The sequence below is a fragment of the Gigantopelta aegis genome, chromosome 4, assembly GCF_016097555.1.
Source record: "Gigantopelta aegis isolate Gae_Host chromosome 4, Gae_host_genome, whole genome shotgun sequence".
In the NCBI taxonomy this organism is placed as follows: Eukaryota; Metazoa; Mollusca; class Gastropoda; order Neomphalida; family Peltospiridae; genus Gigantopelta; species Gigantopelta aegis.
This window is the reverse complement of record NC_054702.1, coordinates 85,849,865-85,871,916: the sequence shown is the minus strand read 5'-3', so window position 1 is coordinate 85,871,916 and position 22,052 is coordinate 85,849,865. Positions and strand designations below refer to the sequence as shown.

Here is a 22,052-nt window from a genome sequence, read left to right as displayed (position 1 = left end):
ACAGTAATTTGCCCCCAACCCCAAATTATTTTAGCATTTCTCCCATCTCTCCTGGATGATAATTTGTGAAAGTTTCTAAACCCTGTTGACAACTTACAATGCCTATTTGAAAGATTTGGGGCAAACCTAGTGAGTTGGGCTGTTTACTTTAAGACTTGTTCATATCACTAGTAAAAGGATTTAAAATATATACTCTTCAAGTTGGGGAACCTGAAATATTAATGTTAATATTGACTATTTATCAACACACCGAAACACATTCCATAGTTTGCACATGCAACATGCAGTTGCCAAGGAAGGTCGATTAATCACTGGAACATTATTTCTGTCAATCTTTTTTATTCTGTTGATCATAGTTATTGTTTTGTTTTTAGTAATTTTTATGGTTTGAATTTGCGATGCCGCGTATGTAACGTGATGAGTGTCTACGTGCTATTGGCTTGCTGCAAACGGGCAGAAGTCGGCATGGAGTGGCCAACCACTTTAATATTTCGAAGTCGGTGATTAGCAGACTATAGAACAGGTACCAACAATCCTAAAATGTTGACAATCGACACTGTTCAGGTTGTCCCAGGGCAAGGACAGGAGTACTCATCAATTCGTCCGTAACTAGGCTCTAAGAAATCGAGCTCAAATGGCAAATCAAATTGTTGCAAACCTTCATCGGGCTACTGGTGTCCCGAGTTACGGGTCAGACCTTGACAAATCGTCACATTGCCTACAGACGTGAATGGTGTAGGGAGTGTCAGAACTGGGGTATTCGTCACTGGTCACATGTCATGTTTTGAGACGAGTCCCTATTCACTTTGGACTTCTTCGACAGGCGTGGTTGGGTCTGGCGACGAAATAAACGGCACGCCAATGTCACAATGCGATTTCATGACAGATTTGATGGTGGATGTTATGGTGTGGGGTGGTATCACTATGACTACAGAACCCCCCTCCATATTGTGCATGGAAGGCTCACTGGGCAGTACTACCGGGACAACATACTGACACCCTTTGTCGTCACATTTGCTAGGCGTGTGGTTCTACGTTTTGTTTTTCAGGACTACAATGCCCGTGCTCACCATGCACGAATCGTCAATGCTCATCTCCAGCAGCACAACATCTATCGAATGTCATGGCCAGCAAGGAGCCCAGACCTTTCCTCTATTGAACACATCTGGGACATGACAGGGAGACATGTGCGTCAATGTCAAAGACCGCCAACCATGTTACCGAAACTTGGTCGGGCGCTGCAAGAGGAGTGGAACAGACTCCCTCAAATGGCCATTGGGAGACTCGTACGCAGTATGCCTCGTCGACTGAATGAATGTCTGACACATCGTGGCAGTATCACCCACTACTATAAAAACGTCAACTTTCAAATTTCACTTCTGACCCCAATCGTCCTTCAAGATATTTGGTGGTCATAAAACCTACTGTAATACTGAACTACCAGTTGTAATGTTTGCCCAATTAATTCACTATTATCATATAACCCTTCCCCATAGTTAATATACCTTGCAATTGTGGCAATTGTAAATTCTTATTAGAGTTCCCCTACTTTTTTTGAAGAGTATATATTGGTGTCATTTGACATTGTTTTTATATGGTGTATCACATTAATCAAATCCAATTTTTGCAAAAGAGAAAGTCCAACATACATATACAATATAATAAAAACAGATGGGTTAGCTACAAGACAGAACAATTCAACTTTATCAAAATTTAATGAAATACATTACAATATCAATATGATCAGATTTTTTATTAAAGTAAATACAATGTGAATTATGTATGAACAATACATTCTGACATGATGCTAAAGAAGGAATTATAAAACTTAGGCCTAAAAACAAATTGTGTGTTATCGGTGACATGCTGGAAAAAATTTAGGTATGGTCAGCTTTTAATGAAAAGGTATTTATTATTTAACTACATTTTTACTCTTTTTACCTACATATTAAAAAAACCCCACCCCAAAACCCTCAAAGCATTCTGAGTTACATTTTCTATCTCCTAAGTTCTCGAAATGATGAAGCTATTAAAAACATTTCATATAATATCTTGAGGCATTATGAAAAAAAAATGCTGAAAACTATATGTGGGACATATGAATTCCCGAAATGAAAACAAACCTATATTCCCTCTAGTTGGACTGGTAGGGGACTAATAATACATTGAAACATTGAGGAAAACAGGATTGGCCATTTTTTCTAAGTCCAGGTTCCAGGAAACACCTTTTTTTATGCCTTGATGATCTAAACAGGCATGATACTGACAAAAAATGGTTTTCAAAGAAAGATATGACTTGGGGCCCATATGAATGAATGAATGTTTAACAACACCCCAGCACAAAAATACACATCGGCTATTGGGTGTCACAAATGGTAAGTAAGGGGGCCCATATGAAGGATAAAAATCTTACAGTGTGAACATTGCGCCATACGAGAATGCTTATAACTGGATACTACCACACACTTCCTTTTCCTCCTAGTCTAATGTATTTACACTACCTGTTTATGCATCAACAGGGAAAAAACAATTCTTTTTTTGTAATTTGTTGAAAGGTCAAACCTGTTTTAAGCAGCCACCAAATGGAATATCAAAAAGTGGCCTTTTAAGACTGATGGCTGCTGAACACAACAGTTTATACTAGAGTAGATGATTTTGGGGAATAAAAATGTGTTTTCTTAATACAGGTGGCTGTTAGAAAAGGTTTGACTAACACATCTGGAGCCAATTTCACAAAACATCGTAAGTTTACGTCTGCGATTAGCAGTTATACCAGTCATACATTTACATGTGTTTGGCATTTATTTCACACACAAAATTACAGAATTATGAAAAATGGAGCATTTTAAGAACATGAAATATGTGTACTTCTAAATATATTTATTGTATTATAAAAGTAATAAGAATTGTGGTTTTAGTCGTAAATTTATGTTCAGGTGTAAAACTAGGCTTAAGATGTTTTGTGAAATTGATCCCTGGATCATGTAATTAACACACATATTTGGAACTAAACTGATTTGCTCAGAACAAGCTAAATTGGTATAATTAATTACACAATAAACAAATATGTAATCACATTTTGAAATTCCTATAGGATAAACTCACAAGTATTTCAGAAACATCAAATGTGTTAACTTCATAAAACATTTTAATAATCGCATCTACATTTTGAAGTAATCAACACTGGACAAATATTTGTCAAATATAATTGTAATTATATACAGTTTTAGCACTAATAACAATTTGAAACATTCAATGCATTTCTGTGTAACAAAGGGCAATTACATTTCTTTCCTTTTCCTATTTATTAGTCCACTGCCATTCCAACCTGGAGGGGACTACATATTTTATTCATGTCTGTCTGTCCAGCATATAGTTTCTGTTTATAGTTTATGTATCTGTTTATCATGTAGAGTTCGAGTTCAAGTTTCATGGGGATGTCACCAGTTTTATATGCCTGTCTTTGATGAGTCATATTATGATAAGGCATTGTCCATCCATCTGTAAATGTTTTGATTCTAGGACATATCTTTTTTATCAATTCAAAACGTGTATGCATATACAACTTGGGATGGTGGTGTTATGAACCATAACTAGGTCACCTTGACCTACTTTCATACATTTATTGGACATTAAAGAAAATACTTATCAATTCATATAGGATCATCAAACCTTGCATGCAATAACAACTTGGGATGGCAGTGTGTTGCGTACTATAACTAGGTCACCACAACTTACTTTTTATGTAATCATTACTAACCTTATAGGGAATCATTGTCCAGGACATATGGCTCTTGAATGTAGGAGATATAACCATCACTTTCTTCTGATCTTTGCATTGCAATACATCACAATATTTAGTTGAATGTTTTTGCACATACCTTTATCATGTAAAGTTTAAATTTCATGGGCTTTTAACCATTTGTGATAAAGATATGGCCCTTGAATTTAGAAAATATCACATCAGTTTTCAGGACTTTTCTTTGCAATGCTTCAAGATAATGAACTTACATTTTGTGTATAGCTTTATCATATAGAGCTACAGATCAAGTTTGTGTTTCATAAAGTTTGGCCCCCTTTTAACAGAACAACTGGTTGTGCACCATAACTTTGCAATGATGCAATTAGTATAATTTATAACACTTCTGAGAGAGTAATGGTACAAATGTACTAAGTCTATCACCCTCTGAGAAATGTAAAATTTGTAGGGCCAGTTGGGGCATGTATTGATTTAGCAGTACTCTCAGAATGCTTGTTTTTAATGTTCAAACATGATATAAAAAATTAAATAGGTTTAAAATATTTCATCAGTAATTCAAACAAGAATAAGAACTTTACTTTTTCACAAAACTTTTAAAACACAAAATGTAGCTCACCTACAAATATATTTACACCATAAAAGTCAATATATGATTATATCCTTCATTTTATCTTTCTCTGACCAAATCAAAAAGCATGTTCTGCCTTTATTAACAAAATGATCTGGAATAAAGATGAACATGATATTCTGTATAACATGAAAGTAATTTCAAAAACTAAATTAACAAATAAAAGCAACCACTCCTTTCTGTTTGTGTAAACCTTTTTACGGGCACAAAGAACAACAGGAAAGAAAGTATGTTTTGTTTAACACCACCACTAGAGCACATTGATTTATTAATCATCGGAAAGAACAGCAGGGCTGTTCCAAAACTGATTACTGGGGAAGGGGTGTCAAATGTAATGTAAAATATTATTTTATGCCTGGTGGGTCTGTGCATTGTTTCTCTCGTACAAACATGGTTCAAATAAAATTTTATTTTATGGGTGGTGGGTATATATATATATACTCGCGGAAAAAAGTTACTGTGCACCAAATGATTGCATATAGAATATAATTTACTTGAAATCTGGTTATAAAAATTTCAGTAACTGAACGTGTAATCACTCCCGTCGATATTCCAGCGGTGTCCTGTCAATTGCACGAACTATTCATACTTTGTGATCACACATTGTATTACTAGCATTCTTGGTCACATGCTCCTGTTTGACGTCATTTTTCTTATCATTGGACTTTAAAACTATTGTATGGATTCTCATCACTCAGAAAAAATATTTGTGTTGGTATCTGATCGCCGTCAGTGTGATGCCACGCCTCCCAGAAAATGGACTCCTTCGAATGATGGGTATGATTGAGGTTAGAACACACAAACGCTGTTGCTAGTAATTTTGGTATTCATTGGTGTTCATCAGAACACTATGCAATATCTGCGGAGATGTTCTCGACAGTTTAGGGGTACTAGGGATCTTCCATGTTTAGGGAGTCGACACGTGATGCCACGTCAGCAAATCGTCAGTATATGGAATCATTTGGAAATGATACGTTTAACATCCTAATGCATCTCTAAGTTAAGGCCAATTAGTGGATGAACTGAATGCAACCGATTATGTGATAACAAAGTACGACCATGTCCGTACATCAGTACGTTGTTCTGTTACATCATCACCGACGGCGCACCAAACATTGTGTCGACAGTACTTCAGGTTCAGAAGGCAGGAGAGGATCACCATACTTTTAACAGATAAATAGTACATCTATGTAAATCACAATATTTTAAATTTTAAAAATATAAGTCCTACTAAAATTTTAATGATGCACAGGAACTTTTTTCCGTGAGTATATATATAAATGCACCCTCCCACATAATAAATTGTGGCACAGATCTTCTCATGGTGACATTTTAAATATGCCCATTTACTGTAATGACTATAGTGGTTTTATCACTCCACAAGAAACTGTAAAAACAAAACTGAAATAACAATGCAGGGGTGGAAATACTGCCATCTGACCATTTTTGCCAGTCGACATCATCATAGGCTGGGAGATTCTTTTTCCCTGCCATCTTGTCGGATTAGCAATTATTTTGCATTTATACTCGCACAATAGTTTGTGCAAAAATATATATCTACATCAAAATATAAAACTGTTTTTGTTTTTTTCTATAAATAATTGTATTTGTTCTGGCAGATTTTGATATGGGCCTGCAGAATTTATAGGTTGCCGGACTGAATGTCAGATAGGAATTTCAGCCAATTTCGACCCCATCATTGCTAATTGTGCTGCATGTTGTTCACAGTAACCACATAGTCTAGGTTATTGAGGTCACAATAATCAACTTTAAACACATTACTGGCTAAGTATAACCAGTAAATTAAAAACGTCTTTCACAGGGCTAGTCATTAAGAAGCAGACAACTGAAAAAGTCTTACATTTCACTGTTGTATACTTCTGAGATTGTCTCTCCTAGACAACACTTCAGTTAGTACACAGTTCCAAGGTCAATTTCACAAAACTTAATTTTACAGGACTTGTTATTGTCTTGCACATGATTACTGCATATATTTACAATGCTTAAAAACCTGCATTTAAGAAAAACAGACATCTATGATCTAAATTTTACCAATAACCTTATGGTTAGCAGCAGTATATCTATGTTTTTGGTATCTATTTCAGGCAAAAATACAATATAGATTGCTGTAAAGACAAAAGAAAATGATTTATGTAAACAACTCACTGTAATTTTAAGATTGGTTTTTCAGTGGTAGATTTAGGAGCCTAGCTGTGCACATAAAAGTAAATTTACAGCAACAAACCTATTGTTATAATTACAAACAATATAATTCAAAATATAAATAAATCACTTTCTTTTGTCCTTACTGCGACTCAACTACCATATTCACATAACTCACAAAATATACCTGTAAAACCAGTAACCTATGACTGCCAACTGTAAAATTAATATAATGTTACAATGTTTTGTGAATTTGGCTCCGAGTCCATTTTGTACTCAACAAAATGGATTACCATATAAGTCAAGCACATGTTCTAGTAATGGCAAACAACAGCCAAGTTTTCATACCACACCCAGATGATGGACTAAAGATACTTAGGATGTAGGAGTCATCCTTATGACTTTGTCAACCCTCCATCACCTGATGCTGAGCTTGGTGGTTGCTTTAGTGCTAAACTACAACCATGATGTTTATGCAGCCACTGACATGAATCCTTGTATCACCTTCGTTTAGATACAAAGTTTAATAAGGCGTCTCGAGACAATTTTGTAGGATCTCCCTCTGACTGGCTGTCATGAACTTTGACCCCATCCTCCCAAACCCACTGGAGACTCTGGAGCTTTCCATCTCTGTAACAAAAATATATAAAAGAAATATTTTGCAATTCATTATACATGTATATATATTTTTAGCAGAATATAGAGAACTTTTGATAATAACTGGTATCTTGTTTATTATCCTTTATTTTACTGCAGAAATTATCCATGAAGAAAAGTTACTTTGAGCAAACTTAGCGAAAACCCCCACCTCAAGGGCAGGTTTAAACAAGCAATACAATTGCAACCCAGTGTTAAACTAGGGTTATTGAAGACCATACATGTGATATGCACAGTAAACATGGTTTAATCCATATGTTTCCAAAACCCACCAATAACCCAGACATATGAAATCAGCTCTTGGTGACCACGAACCTGACTGAAGCAATAACGTCCTGGTAACATTCAAATGTTGATGTTTTATTTATTGTATGGTACCAATACTTCTTCTGTGAAGACTTGCTAAATGCCATCATGTATGGATCTATAATAAATTAATACATAATAAAGTTGTGCAGAACATTCAGTTAAAAACATATATTTTAGAATACTTGTTATCCAACTACCGGGTTCATTTAGTTGGTATTTATAAACTAATATTAATCATTTTACACCACCAGATAAAATAAAATTCACTTCATGTACATCTTTTACTTCAAAATTTGGAGAACGTTTTTTTGTCATTTTGTAACACAGAACAGTGACCGTTTCTGCCAGCATCTATATACTATAAAATAAGTAACAAAACAGAAAATTAACCAACTTCAGTGGATTGTACATTTAATTACTGGTTCTGTAACCATAGATCTGTGGATAATAAATAAAACTATTGAATATATTATGTAGACAAAGATGGAAACGGAATGAATGCACTGAATGAATGTTTAACGATTCCCCAGCACGAAAAATTCATCAGCTATTAGGTTTCAAACTAATATACGGTAAATGCATCAATGATGTGAGATGGAAACAGACAGGACCAATGTTACTACTGCACTAATAACACAATTTGAAGTTGTTATATGCAATGTATAGAATTACACAATTTAAAATCACCTTTAACAGTCTTGATCAGATACACTCCGGTGGGATGAAAATAGTTGCCTTCGTTTGTTTCATAACAGAGTCGTGGCATATGTGAGCCTTTCACCACCTTCATATCTAGTCTGAAAATAACATGGATCTTATGAAGCTATCTTAGCACTACAAAATCGTAAAACCACTGTAAGCTATGACGTCACTATGGCTTTTGCTATAGTGACATAATAGCCTAAGATAGTTTTACGATTTTGTAGTGCCAAGATAACTTTAAAAATCCCTAGCCTGGCACTCAAAAACTGACATTAGTCTTTCTATGGATGTTTTTGCAAATTAAGACGGCTGTGTGTACTGTTTATATTTATATTATATTATTTGTTAAATATTGATTCCCTTACAATTTAGTAAACCTAGCAATAAAATCTGCAGTTAAATATATTTGAATTTTAGGAAGAGTTCATGCATCTAATTACTATAAACCAGGAAAAAGATGCATGAATATAAATTTTGCATCATTCACACCTGACCTTAAGTCAGGAAATTTGCACACGGATGTGCACTGCACATACATATTTTTGTTTGTGAAATTTACACATTGCGAAAATATGCTAAGGTGCGTATTCGTAAGTAATTAAATTTTTGTCACTACTTTAGTTGTATTTACAATAGGTCTTATCTAAATATTCAAATTAAACCATACAAAATAGTGTTTTTTCATGATCATTCTCTGATATATTCATAAGAAATACCTTTGAAAAACCTGTTCAATATGTTCCAACCGAATGGCCTCAGGTAGACTGACTGGGGTCAAGTCAGAACGAGTTGGTTTTCTGATTGCTTTCACAAACTTCTGTAACTTTTCACGTCTGAAAGCAGATTTAATCATAACCACACCATCATAAAATAAAGCCAGTTAACAGATGAGCTATTTAAGCATCAATTTATTACTATACATAATAAACTATTGTAAAAAATATACTTTCTTGCACACACAGTGGTTAGAACATCATTTGTTGTTTTTGAACTAATATAAACACACATATGTACAATAACACTTTAAAGACATTTGACTGGTTGCTCCTAGGTGATGAACAGGTTGCCAGTGTTATACTATCCAATGAAAAAAAAAGCACAATAGATGACGATGATGATAACTAGTTTAACGTGCCCATATACCACTAGGGTTTCGAACACGCCCATCCCGAGTCCGACAAGATCAGTGGCCTGACTCGGGATGGAGGGGTGTGTGTGTGTGTGTGTGTGTGTGTGTGTGTGTGTGTGTGTTGAAATTGGGCAGAATTTTGAAAATAGCAATTAGTAAAAAAAGAAAAAAGAAATAAAAAAAAGAAAAAGGTTACAAGCCAAAAATAAAAAAGAATTGACTGCTTGGCCGAATATTTATATAATTTGGAGCATTTTAGAAGGACAGTCCAAAATTAAATAAGAGAAAGAAGAAAGGATCGGACTATTTAATAATATTTAAAAAAAAAGTAATTAAATTCCGATCGATATGTCCACGCGAGTGGCCTCGTTAAGGCCGTTTGGGTGCACAGCTTAAAGGGACGAGATGGGTTGCATCCCGTCAAGAAAACCCCAAGACTGACAGTCGATAGACATTGAAGGTGTAGTGCTGTGCTGAAATACAGATCTTGAGAAGCCGGATCCGTCTGAACGAGAGAGTATCAGACTAGGGTATAGTCCAGTCGTCATGGGTTGGTATAGTGGTGCGGACGGGCCCGACTCCGGAGGATATGAGATGGTATCACTATAAAGCAAGGTAAAGTCTAGAAAAATAGTAGTAGGGGCCGACCCCGTTTCCTATTTCTTCTTAGAGTGGGGCGGTCAATCTTCCAGTGCTGCTAGGACAGGCTCGGACACATAGAGACTAAATGCGAACAACCGTGGCGTTCTGCAGAATGGCCGTCATACGAGTCACAAAAAAAAACAAGTCGACAGTCAGACGGAGAAATGACGTGGAGGCAAGGAATCTCGCTAAAAAAGAATCCAACCTGGTGGTGCAGGCTGTCGAAACGAGAAGCGTTCCAGCATTCAATCAGTTCCAATGGCCGCATACATCCCAGTAGAAAACTTCATTTCGCTGACAAAAACAACGAAATGAAGGACCCCCAAGTTGAGCACACGAAAGCACGTGCAGTGTGCACAAGCGAAACAAACACGTCTTACCGCGTGGAGCTCCAGACTGGGAATGTACAATAGTAATTGATATTACTCTCTGATGTAGAGCTTAATATCAAACTGATTTGTCTGCGATGTGTAAGTTAACTACAAGCGCTTGGGCTGTAAATAAGTTTTATATGGGAAAGATCTTTGAAATTATTTTAAACCTGGTCAGCTTGTGATGTGTGAAAACCATATTTCCACGAATTGCTAAGCAATGAGTGAAAATATGGTTTTCACACATCATGAGTTGACATAAAAATTGTATTCGAAGAAACAACATGAAATGGACTATTTATTATATACATCTTTCCTAATTTTTGACAATATAGTTTGCTTTTTGCTAATATCTTTCACTTATCTTATCGAAAAGACATTGGAACAGTGTAGAAAATGTACTTGACATTGCACTTTTTAAAAAATAGATGAATACAAATTATTTTTATTTAATTATTAACTTAAATATTATTTAATAATACTGCTATGCAAACATACCTGACAAAGCAATCATCAAAAAAACAAAACAAAAATGAATTGAACTTGGTTAAACTTTTAACTAACATTCAAAGATAGGACATTGTCTAACTATTAATTAGCTTTGACTCAATCAGTTTTAGATATTTTAACGTAATTGCAATTCATATCCATTTTTTCTATAGGAACAATTTATTAAATTACTCCTTTTTTTCAAACTAAAAAATGATGAAGCAACATTGACCTCAATAATTAAAATGTAATTTACAAGGGAGATAATTGAATCCTGAATTTGTTCACAAAAATATAACTGCTTTCTATATTTTCAGAGGTGGGATTTAGCTCAGTCAATTGAACACTCGCCTGAGGTGCTGGCATCGTAGGATCGAACCACCTCAGTGGATCCGTTCAACTGATTGGGTTTTTTCTCATTCCAACTAGTGCACCATAACTGGACAAAGGTCGTGGTATGTGCTTTCCTGTCTATGGGAAAGTGCATATAAAAGATCCCTTGCTGCATTAGGAAAATGTAGCAGATTTCCTCTATTGACTACAAGTCATAATTACTAAATATTTGACATCCAATAGCCGATGATTAATCAATCAATGTGCTCTAGTGGTGTCGTTAAACAAAACAAACACAAACAAAAATACAGTGAAAATATTACGTCACCAAACATAACTGTTATGGTTTCTGTAGATCTATATATTTCATAGCTATGTATATGTATATAATAAAAAATTGTGAGTTCACTGTTTATTTCATATAATGCACTCGTGTCATTTTGCATTCTAAGTTCTCCTAAAACTAACATAGTCTCACCTTAATTTGCTATGTGTAATTGCTCCTTGTCTATTCATATATAACAGAAATATTATAAAGTATTGTTACTTTTAATTACCTTTCTTTGAAATGTTTCATCCTTACATCTTTTCCACAAAGAAACAAAGCATCCAAAACATGAATGGTTTTCTGTCTTCTTTGACCTCTTCCCTGTAAAACCCAATATAAAAATTGTATGTCAAAGCAGTAGTATTTAAAAAAAGGAAAGAAGCAGTCTTACAGCAGCATTAGACCAATGAATCAAAGGTAGAAAGGTTAATGTACTGGGTTTAAAGTGACAGACCCTACATTACACATGAATCAAAGGTAGAAAGGTTAATGTACTGGATTTAAAGTGACAGACCCTACATTACACATGAATCAAAGGTAGAAAGGTTAATGTACTGGGTTTAAAGTGACAGACCCTACATTACACATGAATCAAAGGTAGAAAGGTTAATGTACTGGGTTTAAAGTGACAGACCCTACATTACACATGAATCAAAGGTAGAAAGGTTAATGTACTGGGTTTAAAGTGACAGACCCTACATTACACATGAATCAAAGGTAGAAAGGTTAATGTACTGGGTTTAAAGTGACAGACCCTACATTACACATGACCTATATTTAGCATTGAACATATGAAATGAATTATAATAAACTGAATCACCTAAGAAATAAAAGTAATTAAAAAATTAAATCCTTGAAAAATAATTATAGCTCTTTACAAAAACTACCAATCTTTAATGAGCAGAATGATATCATGGTCTATGACGTCACTCCTACACGTTCACTGAAAAACATATCAGTCAGTATCGCTGGCACCCTATAAAAAACACCAGGGCTAAGTAATGATTTTGTGTGTGTGTATGTGTGTGCAAGGTAAGACATTGATTGACTGATGAGACTGGGAATTTATGATGTCAACGTATGGAAAACAAATTGCCAAAATTCACACACCACATGTATCAGCAAACACTACACTACACTGAATGTATAAATGGAGTTACATAAGAATTGTTTGTCATTTTTTGTGAATTTATCAATGTATAACAGTCACAAATTGTATAAAATCACGTAGCGTAGCAAAGTGATTTTATACTAAATTTGTGACTGTTATACATCGATAAATTCACAACAAATTACAAACAATTGTTATATTACAAACAGCACAACTTATAAATCAGTTTCTAACATTCTTCCCATAACTTCCCTGTGTTTTATGTAATGACGTAATTTTCTGAGGTTTTTAGTTTAGAATCCTTCACTATGCTACACAATTTTATGCAGGATGTGACAGTTGTACCACGATAAATTCATTAAAAAATGACAAACAGTTTTTATATAATTACAAACACAGAAGCATATGCCGAGGGTGCGTTTCGACGGTCAAACCATCTACTTGATCAAGCAAATGTTTCTCTTTTTTTCAGTACTTTTTTCCAGGGAAGCATGTCTTAACCATAAATTTTACTAACCACAGTTTAGCCCCCCACCCTCTTCTAAAATTTATGCACCAGTGCCTGAACACACCATATTTAGTTAAAATACATATGAATCAACTTCTAGCGTCATTTCCATGACCTGTTTTACGTAATGACATCCCAGCTGGCATAATGACGTCATTTTCTGAGGTTTATCGAAGAATAACATTAAGTTTTTCTTTGACGATGTCCAATCAGAATAGAGTAAATCGTATAAACAAAAAAAAAATTAATCTATATATTAATAAATAACTAGTTTCATTTTTACATACCACCACATATTTAATACATTTTAAATCAAAGTTAAATTTTTTCGCTAAACAGAAGCTCAAACAACACCTATATAACCTTTTTTTAAGTAAAATTATTTTTAGAGATTAATTAATTAATTAATTAATTAATTTTGTTATGTAGCCAAACTGCAAAAATACAAATGTTTAAGAACAAATAATAAAGAAAAGCCCATCCTAACTAGCTGGAGTGTCCTCTAGCTTTGGTCTATAGTACAGTTAGAGGACACTTGTACTACATTCTAACTTGTTTCAACAAGAAACTAAACTGTAATTACCTCCCCTCTGAGTTCTTGCACAACCTCCACCTCAAGCAGTGTATCTGTTGGCAACTCAACATGGAGATTATCATCAAGTTTCACCCACTTGCTTTTCTGTCTTCCATCCCACTTGAACACATTTAATTTCTGAAATATAATATTCAGTACAATCAGCATTGCTCTACTATTATACCTTGTAAATCAAGAGATTTAAAATACCTATACTGGTCAGGTAAAAAATACCAACTTTTTAATGAAATACCAATAGTATAATCACTTTCTAGTGTGTCATTTATTACATGACCTAAAAACAAAACAAAAAGCACCTCAAAAGTCTTATTTTATTTTCATGTTTATAATACTGTATCACAATTACAGGTCAGCACAACAAAATGACAATGTTGATAACAAAGTAAACATACTGTATTTTATATATAAATTATTTTCATGTTTATAATACTGAATCACAATTACAGGTCAGCACAACAAAATGACAATGTTGATAACATAGTAAACATACTGTATTTTATATATAAATTATTTTCATGTTTATAATACTGTATCACAATTACAGGTCAGCACAACAAAATGACAATGTTGATAACATAGTAAACATACTGTATTTTATATATAAATTATTTTCAGTAAAGTACTCTTATAACGAAGTGCAAGGGACCGGACACATTGGTTCGTTATAGCAGTAATTCGTTATACACATTTATGCATAGGCGTAGCGTGGGTTGCCAGCACCCAGGGCAAGGCAAGTATTGCGCCCCCTAACCAGTGGACCGTTACCGGAGTCCCTTCCACCAGTCCAGAATTTTGCGCCCAGGGCAACCACCCCAGGGGCCCCGCCCACGCTACGCCACTGCATTTACGGAAGTCAGCCGTTTTCATTCAGGAAGTCGGCCACTGGATTTTTCAAATTTAAACACAAGGATTAATGGAGTTTTGGGTGGGTTTTTTAATAATTCATTTAGTATCATCAATATCAGTGCAGTTGTTTTGGATGCATTGCTGTTAATGCTAATAACTGATAAGATACAAATAAGATAAAATTTATGATTGGTTCACTGTATATACACTCATTTACACTAAAATTCACAGTTTTTACAAACAAATCGGTTTGTTTTAACAGTACATAGTGCTATACATTAACATTTATTAATACTATATAGGGGGGAAAAAATGGGACTATACAATCAGTTCTTTCTAACCAGTAGTTTATTGTAAGCATGTTCGTTCTAAAAATACTTTACTGTATGTCAAAATATTCATACTGATTAAAGTTGTAGCTGTCCACCACATAATATAAACCGGTATGGCTTCATTCTGCTTACCCCGAGACCAAGCAGATAGCATCTTTTGCTGTCTCCTGTTACAATGCACATGTAGTCATAGATACTGTGAATGGAGTGCAGGGTTTCTGTGGTCAGAAGTTGTGGAGTGTGACTGAAGTAATCCTTTGCGTCAGTCTAAAACAAAACAATTCACACAAAAACATTTTTTAATGTCAGACACCTTGATGAGGTAAATAATTCTAAGGTCGACGACTGTCACTTTTAGCACCCTTGTTTTGGCTTCGTACACAATAAATAAAACATATCCAACAGTAAATTTTTTATACGATATATTTGACAAAAGGTACTTTTTATTTCATTTATCTTATATAACTTAATATTTTGTCCAGAATTATGAAAAATATAAACATACTAACCTGCAAACAGCATTGACTGTATGTTATAGAATTTTGACAGGGGTCAAGGTTAGTAAACCAGTTTTTATTTTATATGTGGCAAAGCACTTGAATAATATAGCTAATTTTGAATTTGAATGATGTCAGTATTCCAATGATGTCACTTTGCATCTCCTTACAATAACTATAAACATGACGTTTTCGTTTTAAGAACGCTGGAAAAATTCCAATGCAAAATTGCTATTAAAAATGTTTTGTTTGAACATCAATAATGCACCTGAAAGTGTCTGGAGAAAATTTTGTAATTAAACAAATTGTACCTTTTATGAAATATGGATATCAAGAGAAATTACTGTAAGATATGTTATATTTATATTTACAAAGCCAAAACAAGGGTGCAAAGAATGACTGTTATCGACCTTAGTCTGTCTCATTAATAAGATAATTAACGACATACTAATAGATTTACATCTTTTTTATATTATATGCTTTTAACTTTAAAGTAAGCCATCTATAACATAATACACAAAGCATTTTAACAGTTTCTGATCATTCTGATTGCTTTTCCTCTTTTCATCTGCACTGCCGACCGCCTTCTTTGTAATTACCTTATCAAAAGGACCTTTTGCACTCAGGTCCAGTCGACTACTGTACACACTTCATACAAAATATTGTGTACTAAGATAATTCCAGATAAACAATGGTAATGCAGGCCACCATCTTTGTTAGAAGTGGCGATATACTCAGCGGCAATATATTGGTTCTCATTTTTTGGGGGGGGGGGGGGGGGGGAGGAGCTCAGTGTAAGGCCACCACACCCAATCTAAACTTACCTCTAGTATATATAAATTATATGAAATAAATTCACTTTTAATAAAAATATTTGTAAAACTTGTGAATTTTATTACATAAATGATAAAACTTTAAAGTAACAGATTGCATTGCAGAATTAAAGTTAAATGTCTTGATTTACTTATTAACATTCATTATTCCTGAAAACAACTGCCTTCCCAATGTGGAAAAGATAACTTACTCCAATTAAATGCTCAAATCTCTTTTGTGGTTCTCTTCTAGGTGGAGCTTTTCTGAATTCATCAGGGACCTACAAATAACCAGTCCATATATTTCACATTATACCCCAAAAACATTGAAAAAGCCCAATACATATATATATGCCCCTCACATCCTGATCACACTAATAATTTCTTACAATTTTTGGGGTATCATTCACAGTAATTCAGTTCATAGAATACATTTTAGAATTGTGAAGAAATTGTTTATATATGTGTTTTAAAAAGTAAAGTGCTCTAGAGAGCTACTTTTAATATGCACCAAAGATTAATTCCACTCATTAATTCTTTATGTATTGTAGACAAAACAAGGACATTAGAAAAAAGAGACAACTTATCTTACTTCCTTTATTCAGATAAATACAAAAACAACATTTGACTAATAAAAGTTATTAAACTGATGAAATATTTTTATGTTAAGTAAAATTTCACCTTCCATTTTTCGAGACACTGTTTTCTGATATCTGCTTGTCTTTCTTCATACAAATTTCTGAAAAACAAAAAACAGATTGACCTCTCAAAGAATGTGGTAAATTAAATGACTTGATAATAATATGTAACAAAACAGTGAAAATCACGTCAGTGAAATGAATGCATGTTTAATGACAAATCAACACATTGTTTAAAATAATGGCCATTAAACTTTCTAAATGTCTCAGTCGCATTGTGGTTAAGTTGTCAATCTTAAGGCTGGTTGGTACAGAGTTCATATTCTACCAGCAACTCTCACACAGAGCCAATTGTAATGACTGACTGGAAAAGTATAATACCTTTACCCAAGCTTACCACAAAGAACTAACCATTAATTCTTGCCCTGGGCCCCATTTTACGAAGCGATCTTGATGCTAAGATGACCTTAAGTATATAACTACCTAATGCACATACAATGATCTTAGCATTAAGATCGCTTTGAAAAATGGGTCTCTGGTCAGACAGCCCAGATAGCTAACATGTGTCCCTAGATAAGCATGCTGGAATCCTAATTGGATATAAGCACAAAAGTCTATGTTGAAATTACATGAAATGTCTAATTCATGCTAATTGTGTCACTTGATTTCGAGAATGGGAGAGAAACTCCTTATAAGGGCTAATCCTTCAAATTAGAAGAATGGGATATTTTGCATGCACCTTCACCTATACTGTTTGCTGTTAATCACAACTTACGCATTTTGAGTAAATACTTGAATCTTTTTCAAGTTGATGACCTGATTCCTGCCAATTCTGAAAATACAAAAGTATTAACTGTACAATATACGATTCTCAAAACAATAATGAATGCAGAATATATGGTTATATGAATACTTGGTCTGGAGAGTGAGAAAGGAAATTGCTGCTGCCAGAGGACATACTGTCACAGCTTTTAATTTTTTTTATAAAGTTTGTCTTGTTTAACGATACCACTAGAGCACATTGATTAATTAATCGGCTATAGTATGTCAAACATTTAGGAATTCTGACACATATATATATCTTTAGAGAAAACCGATTTCATATTTCTGTTAGCAGCAAAGGATTTTTAATAAGCACTTCCTCATAAACCGGACAACACATACCATAGCCTTTGGTATACAAGTTGTGAGGCACTGGTTGGGATGTGAAAACCCCCACAGCATTTGATGTACCAGTCATAGGATATTGGTTGGGATGGGAAAAACCTAAAAGGGTCACCAAGGATGACCCATCATGACCCATCATCAGTACTCTAGTACTAACCTACAATCTACCAACCACCACCCACCCCAATACTGAGTGAATGAATAAAATAAATATTTAACAACACATTGGCGAAGACAAAACACCACAACCAGGTATCAAGAACTAAAACACTTAGTGTTGCCAAATATTATACTGGCAATAAACATCTCCACTACACAATATCACTGGAAGTCTTATAGTTAGAACACTCCTTGAAACTGACATTTCATTTGAATCCTTGATGTACTGAAAGAACTGTTCGTCGTTCTGAAGTGCTTGTAGTGGGACTATTTCATTGACATCTTTAGTAGACGTGGACACCAGCAGTTTACACAGGTCTTCATTGATGCTGCGCATGTACTGCAAAACGGGCAAACTGTCTGATCTCTTTCCCTTGCAAATTATGTACCTAGAAATTATAATTCAAGAGAATTTTAGGGCATTCCAGTATAAGCTACCAAGGTGTCTTACAACTGATGCAGAAGGTAACACATGACTATTGATGGTGTATACCATCAAATCAAATCACACAGACAACAATAGTAGCATATGTGGTTAAAACATATACAATTTATTGATATGAACTACCACCCCATACCCTTAAAGTAAACCGTAATTCCACACGAACATTGTTATCTTATTTTTAGTGGGACTCCGCACATGTTTGAAGTACAATAGTATCTGGTACGTACATTGACACAAATTAAATTAGAGAAATTTACTAGCCAAATGAAATATTACATGATAACGAACCCTGTCGCATTTATCACCAATGACAGTAGTAGCATTAACAGTTTAATGAAAAGTTGGGTGCACCTCGAACTTTGACTGAGCCAGAAACTATTTAGTGTTATGCTACCTTGAGGGCCACATATGTTCAAACACACAGACCTGCCACCACGATCCTTTTATGTTGTGAATAGTGACATCCCCTTCTTGATTATTATTTTAAAATATAATATTGATAAAAGAAAGAGAACAAAGATTAGCTTAGTTAAAAAGGTGTGTGTGTATGTATGTGTGCATGCGTGCATGTGTGCATGTGTGTGTGTGTAGCGGAAATTGAGGTGATTTAAATGAATTTTGTTTAAAATTAGTGGATTACAACACCCTTTACAAGTTGTAATCCGATAAAACGACACACTATATTCATAATAAAATAAACCAGGCGTTAAATAAAAATTAAAGTTTAACAAAAAACAAATAACCACTGTGAATCTGATTACCTTTCTGAGTTGGCTGGTCGGCTGGTCACTGGATTAAAAATGGTTATTTTGTGAAATGCACGATGCATCAAATACACAAGGCCAACACTGAATGGAGTAAAGAGATCAAACAACTTGCAGACAAAATTACCTCCTGAAACAAATAGGAAAAAACATTAAATATTAAATATTTCAGCACTAAAATTGAATTATAATGTACCTGTAATTATCACAATTTTACATAAAACATACAAAAAATTTTTCATTCACCAGAAGGGTCAATGAAACACACTCCTAAGTCATATGTACATGAGGAACATACAATAACAGTATACCTATCTCCAGTGACAAACTTTTGACTTCAATCTGGATACTGAAAATTAAAATTCAACAAAATCATTTCCATGAATAACATACTGAGGGTATAGGTTAATACCATAACAAAGCAAGCTTAATGTATCAAATGTAATTTTTTTTAAAATAATGCTAAATACATATAGGAGGGTAAAATCTTATTCAATTTCATGAATCAAGAGTTATAAATATAAAGATATTTACCAACTTAAAATAATGCCATATGCCATACATGTAAGGTAATAGTCAACATAAGTGTATGAGACGGGGGGGGGGGGGGGGGGGCAGTGGGGGGTGGTAGAGGGGCAGGCAATACCCCCACCCAGTATTGGAGCAAATCCTTAAATTCAGGCAAAAACGATAAGAGATATTTGGGCAAAATGAGATAGCGTGAATCCTATTGCCCTGTTTTTCCATACTTCTATTAGTTGTAGTCCATGTTAAAATGCATAGTGATTTGTTTGCAACCTTATACACAGTGTAGCTATTTGGCAGTAATGCTAATATGAATAAATGTTGGTATTCAGATTCAGGCATTTGTTTTTAATTCAGACAAAAATCAGCCTGCCCCCACCTCCTACAAAAATGGGTGCCCGTATGCCCATGATGGTAATATTTTCAGTGGTTTAGCTGTGCACCTGTATAAATTTAAAGTAATGAGAAGAGACGGACATACCATCTCGGAGAATAGCCATAGCCACCAGGAACTGACACAGATACAGCTGTTTCGACAGAATCTCCTGGATGTTTTCCTGACCCTCCACTGAAAAACCCTAGAAAAAACACATCACATGATTCCATTGCACAAATATGTAAATGACACAACAATGTCATTTTAATGATGAATGGAATAATTTTTTTACCTTAAATGTTACATAGCTTTTCAAAATACATATACAGAATTCAAGGTTTAACCTGCAAAGCACTTAGTTTGTGTCACATTGCAGAAATGTAGAGTGTGTATGAAAATGTATTGAGAAGAGGCTAATTTATGGAACAATTTATTATCCCAATATTTAACTAATAATAAAAGTGCATATCACATGCCACTAAACATCATTTTGTATGAAATCTTACATAAAATATATTGTCATATAATTCTGACATGTTTAAGGAAAACAACATTTTATTACTTAAATAAAAATAGTAAATTAATATTAAAACCAATGTGTTGAATATAACGGTAATATTCTTACTCCATCTGCCATAACAAAGTGAACGCCTTTGCCATCGGTCTGATCCAGCACAAACTTAGTAAATGCTTCTTGATTGACTCGATTGAAAATATCTCCGTCACCTTCAAGCCCACCTACTCCTGAAATACACACAAACAATAATACCCAAAATATGAAATAACAGGAAAGAACATAATAAATAATCAAATATAATTTCATTTTAATAATGTATTCTTTACATAAAGTACTGAATATTCTTAGAAACAAACAAATGGAAATCTCTATGATTAGTCCATTTATTATTATCATCATTTTCTTTGGTCCAGTGGCGATGTTAAAGGTGGTTTCAACAAGAAAAAATTCCTTGTGCATTAATATAATCTGGAAATCATATAAACTCTGCTAAATTACCATTACAACTGACTATAATAATTTATTAGGATTTTGTTAATATAATTAATATTAAAGTCATTGGCCCTGGTTTGAGGGGCACATACTTCTTCCGTTTTACATAAAATACAATAGATAGAAGTAACAGTGGAAAATATGTTACACTGCCTAATAATTAGTGTCAGTGCCTTTCAAAATGACACAAATATTTATATATCAATAACTTTTTAATAGATTTAGGGTTGACAATGAGTGGTGCATTACATGTATATGACATAAAATAACACACACACACACACACACACACACACATCAATCAAATTATCAATATACATGCATGTACATGTGGTCTAATTATTTAATTATACATGCAAGACATTTTATACCACAAATTAGTTAAGGTATTTACCATAATGAGGCTCAAACATTTCCGAAGGACCTGCAAAAAAATCTTCCAGTTTGAAGTCGCAGTTGCCTTTAAGAGTGAACCCAAATCCCTTGGAGTCGCCCTTGGTTCTCCACAGAACGTACTCGCTGAAACCACCTGGGCCCGCACAAATATCAGCAAAATAGAGCAGGTCATTATTGCCCACAACCGGATGCTGAAAATAAAGTTAAGTATATAGCTCTAATTAGGTATCAGTTATAAGTATCTTTAAACCAAATTAATAACACAGCTGTCTCAGTTCTAAAACTGACAACAGCTTGTCATATAAACATATTTAGGGGTGGGATTTAGCGCAGTCGGTCGAGTGCTCGCTTGAGGTGCTTG

At 34.2% G+C, this 22,052-nt stretch overlaps 1 protein-coding gene across 1 annotated transcript in view; it reads right to left on the bottom strand.

Moving 5' to 3' along the window:
* Positions 1–1,701: 1,701 nt before the first annotated feature.
* Positions 1,702–22,052, bottom strand: part of LOC121371283 (cap-specific mRNA (nucleoside-2'-O-)-methyltransferase 1-like) — a 34,896-nt gene continuing 14,545 nt past the window's right edge. Inside the window, exons 8-22 of the mRNA XM_041497061.1 lie at positions 21,690–21,882; positions 20,912–21,030; positions 20,392–20,488; positions 19,383–19,515; positions 18,380–18,565; positions 17,626–17,682; positions 16,894–16,951; positions 16,425–16,493; positions 15,036–15,170; positions 13,714–13,842; positions 11,741–11,832; positions 8,936–9,052; positions 8,205–8,314; positions 7,524–7,632; positions 1,702–7,181 (exon numbers count right to left, since the gene is read on the bottom strand). Of these exons, the coding sequence (XP_041352995.1) occupies positions 7,052–7,181; positions 7,524–7,632; positions 8,205–8,314; positions 8,936–9,052; positions 11,741–11,832; positions 13,714–13,842; positions 15,036–15,170; positions 16,425–16,493; positions 16,894–16,951; positions 17,626–17,682; positions 18,380–18,565; positions 19,383–19,515; positions 20,392–20,488; positions 20,912–21,030; positions 21,690–21,882 (1,734 nt within the window). The 3' untranslated portion in view covers positions 1,702–7,051. The remainder of the gene's footprint in view (positions 7,182–7,523; positions 7,633–8,204; positions 8,315–8,935; positions 9,053–11,740; positions 11,833–13,713; positions 13,843–15,035; positions 15,171–16,424; positions 16,494–16,893; positions 16,952–17,625; positions 17,683–18,379; positions 18,566–19,382; positions 19,516–20,391; positions 20,489–20,911; positions 21,031–21,689; positions 21,883–22,052) is intronic.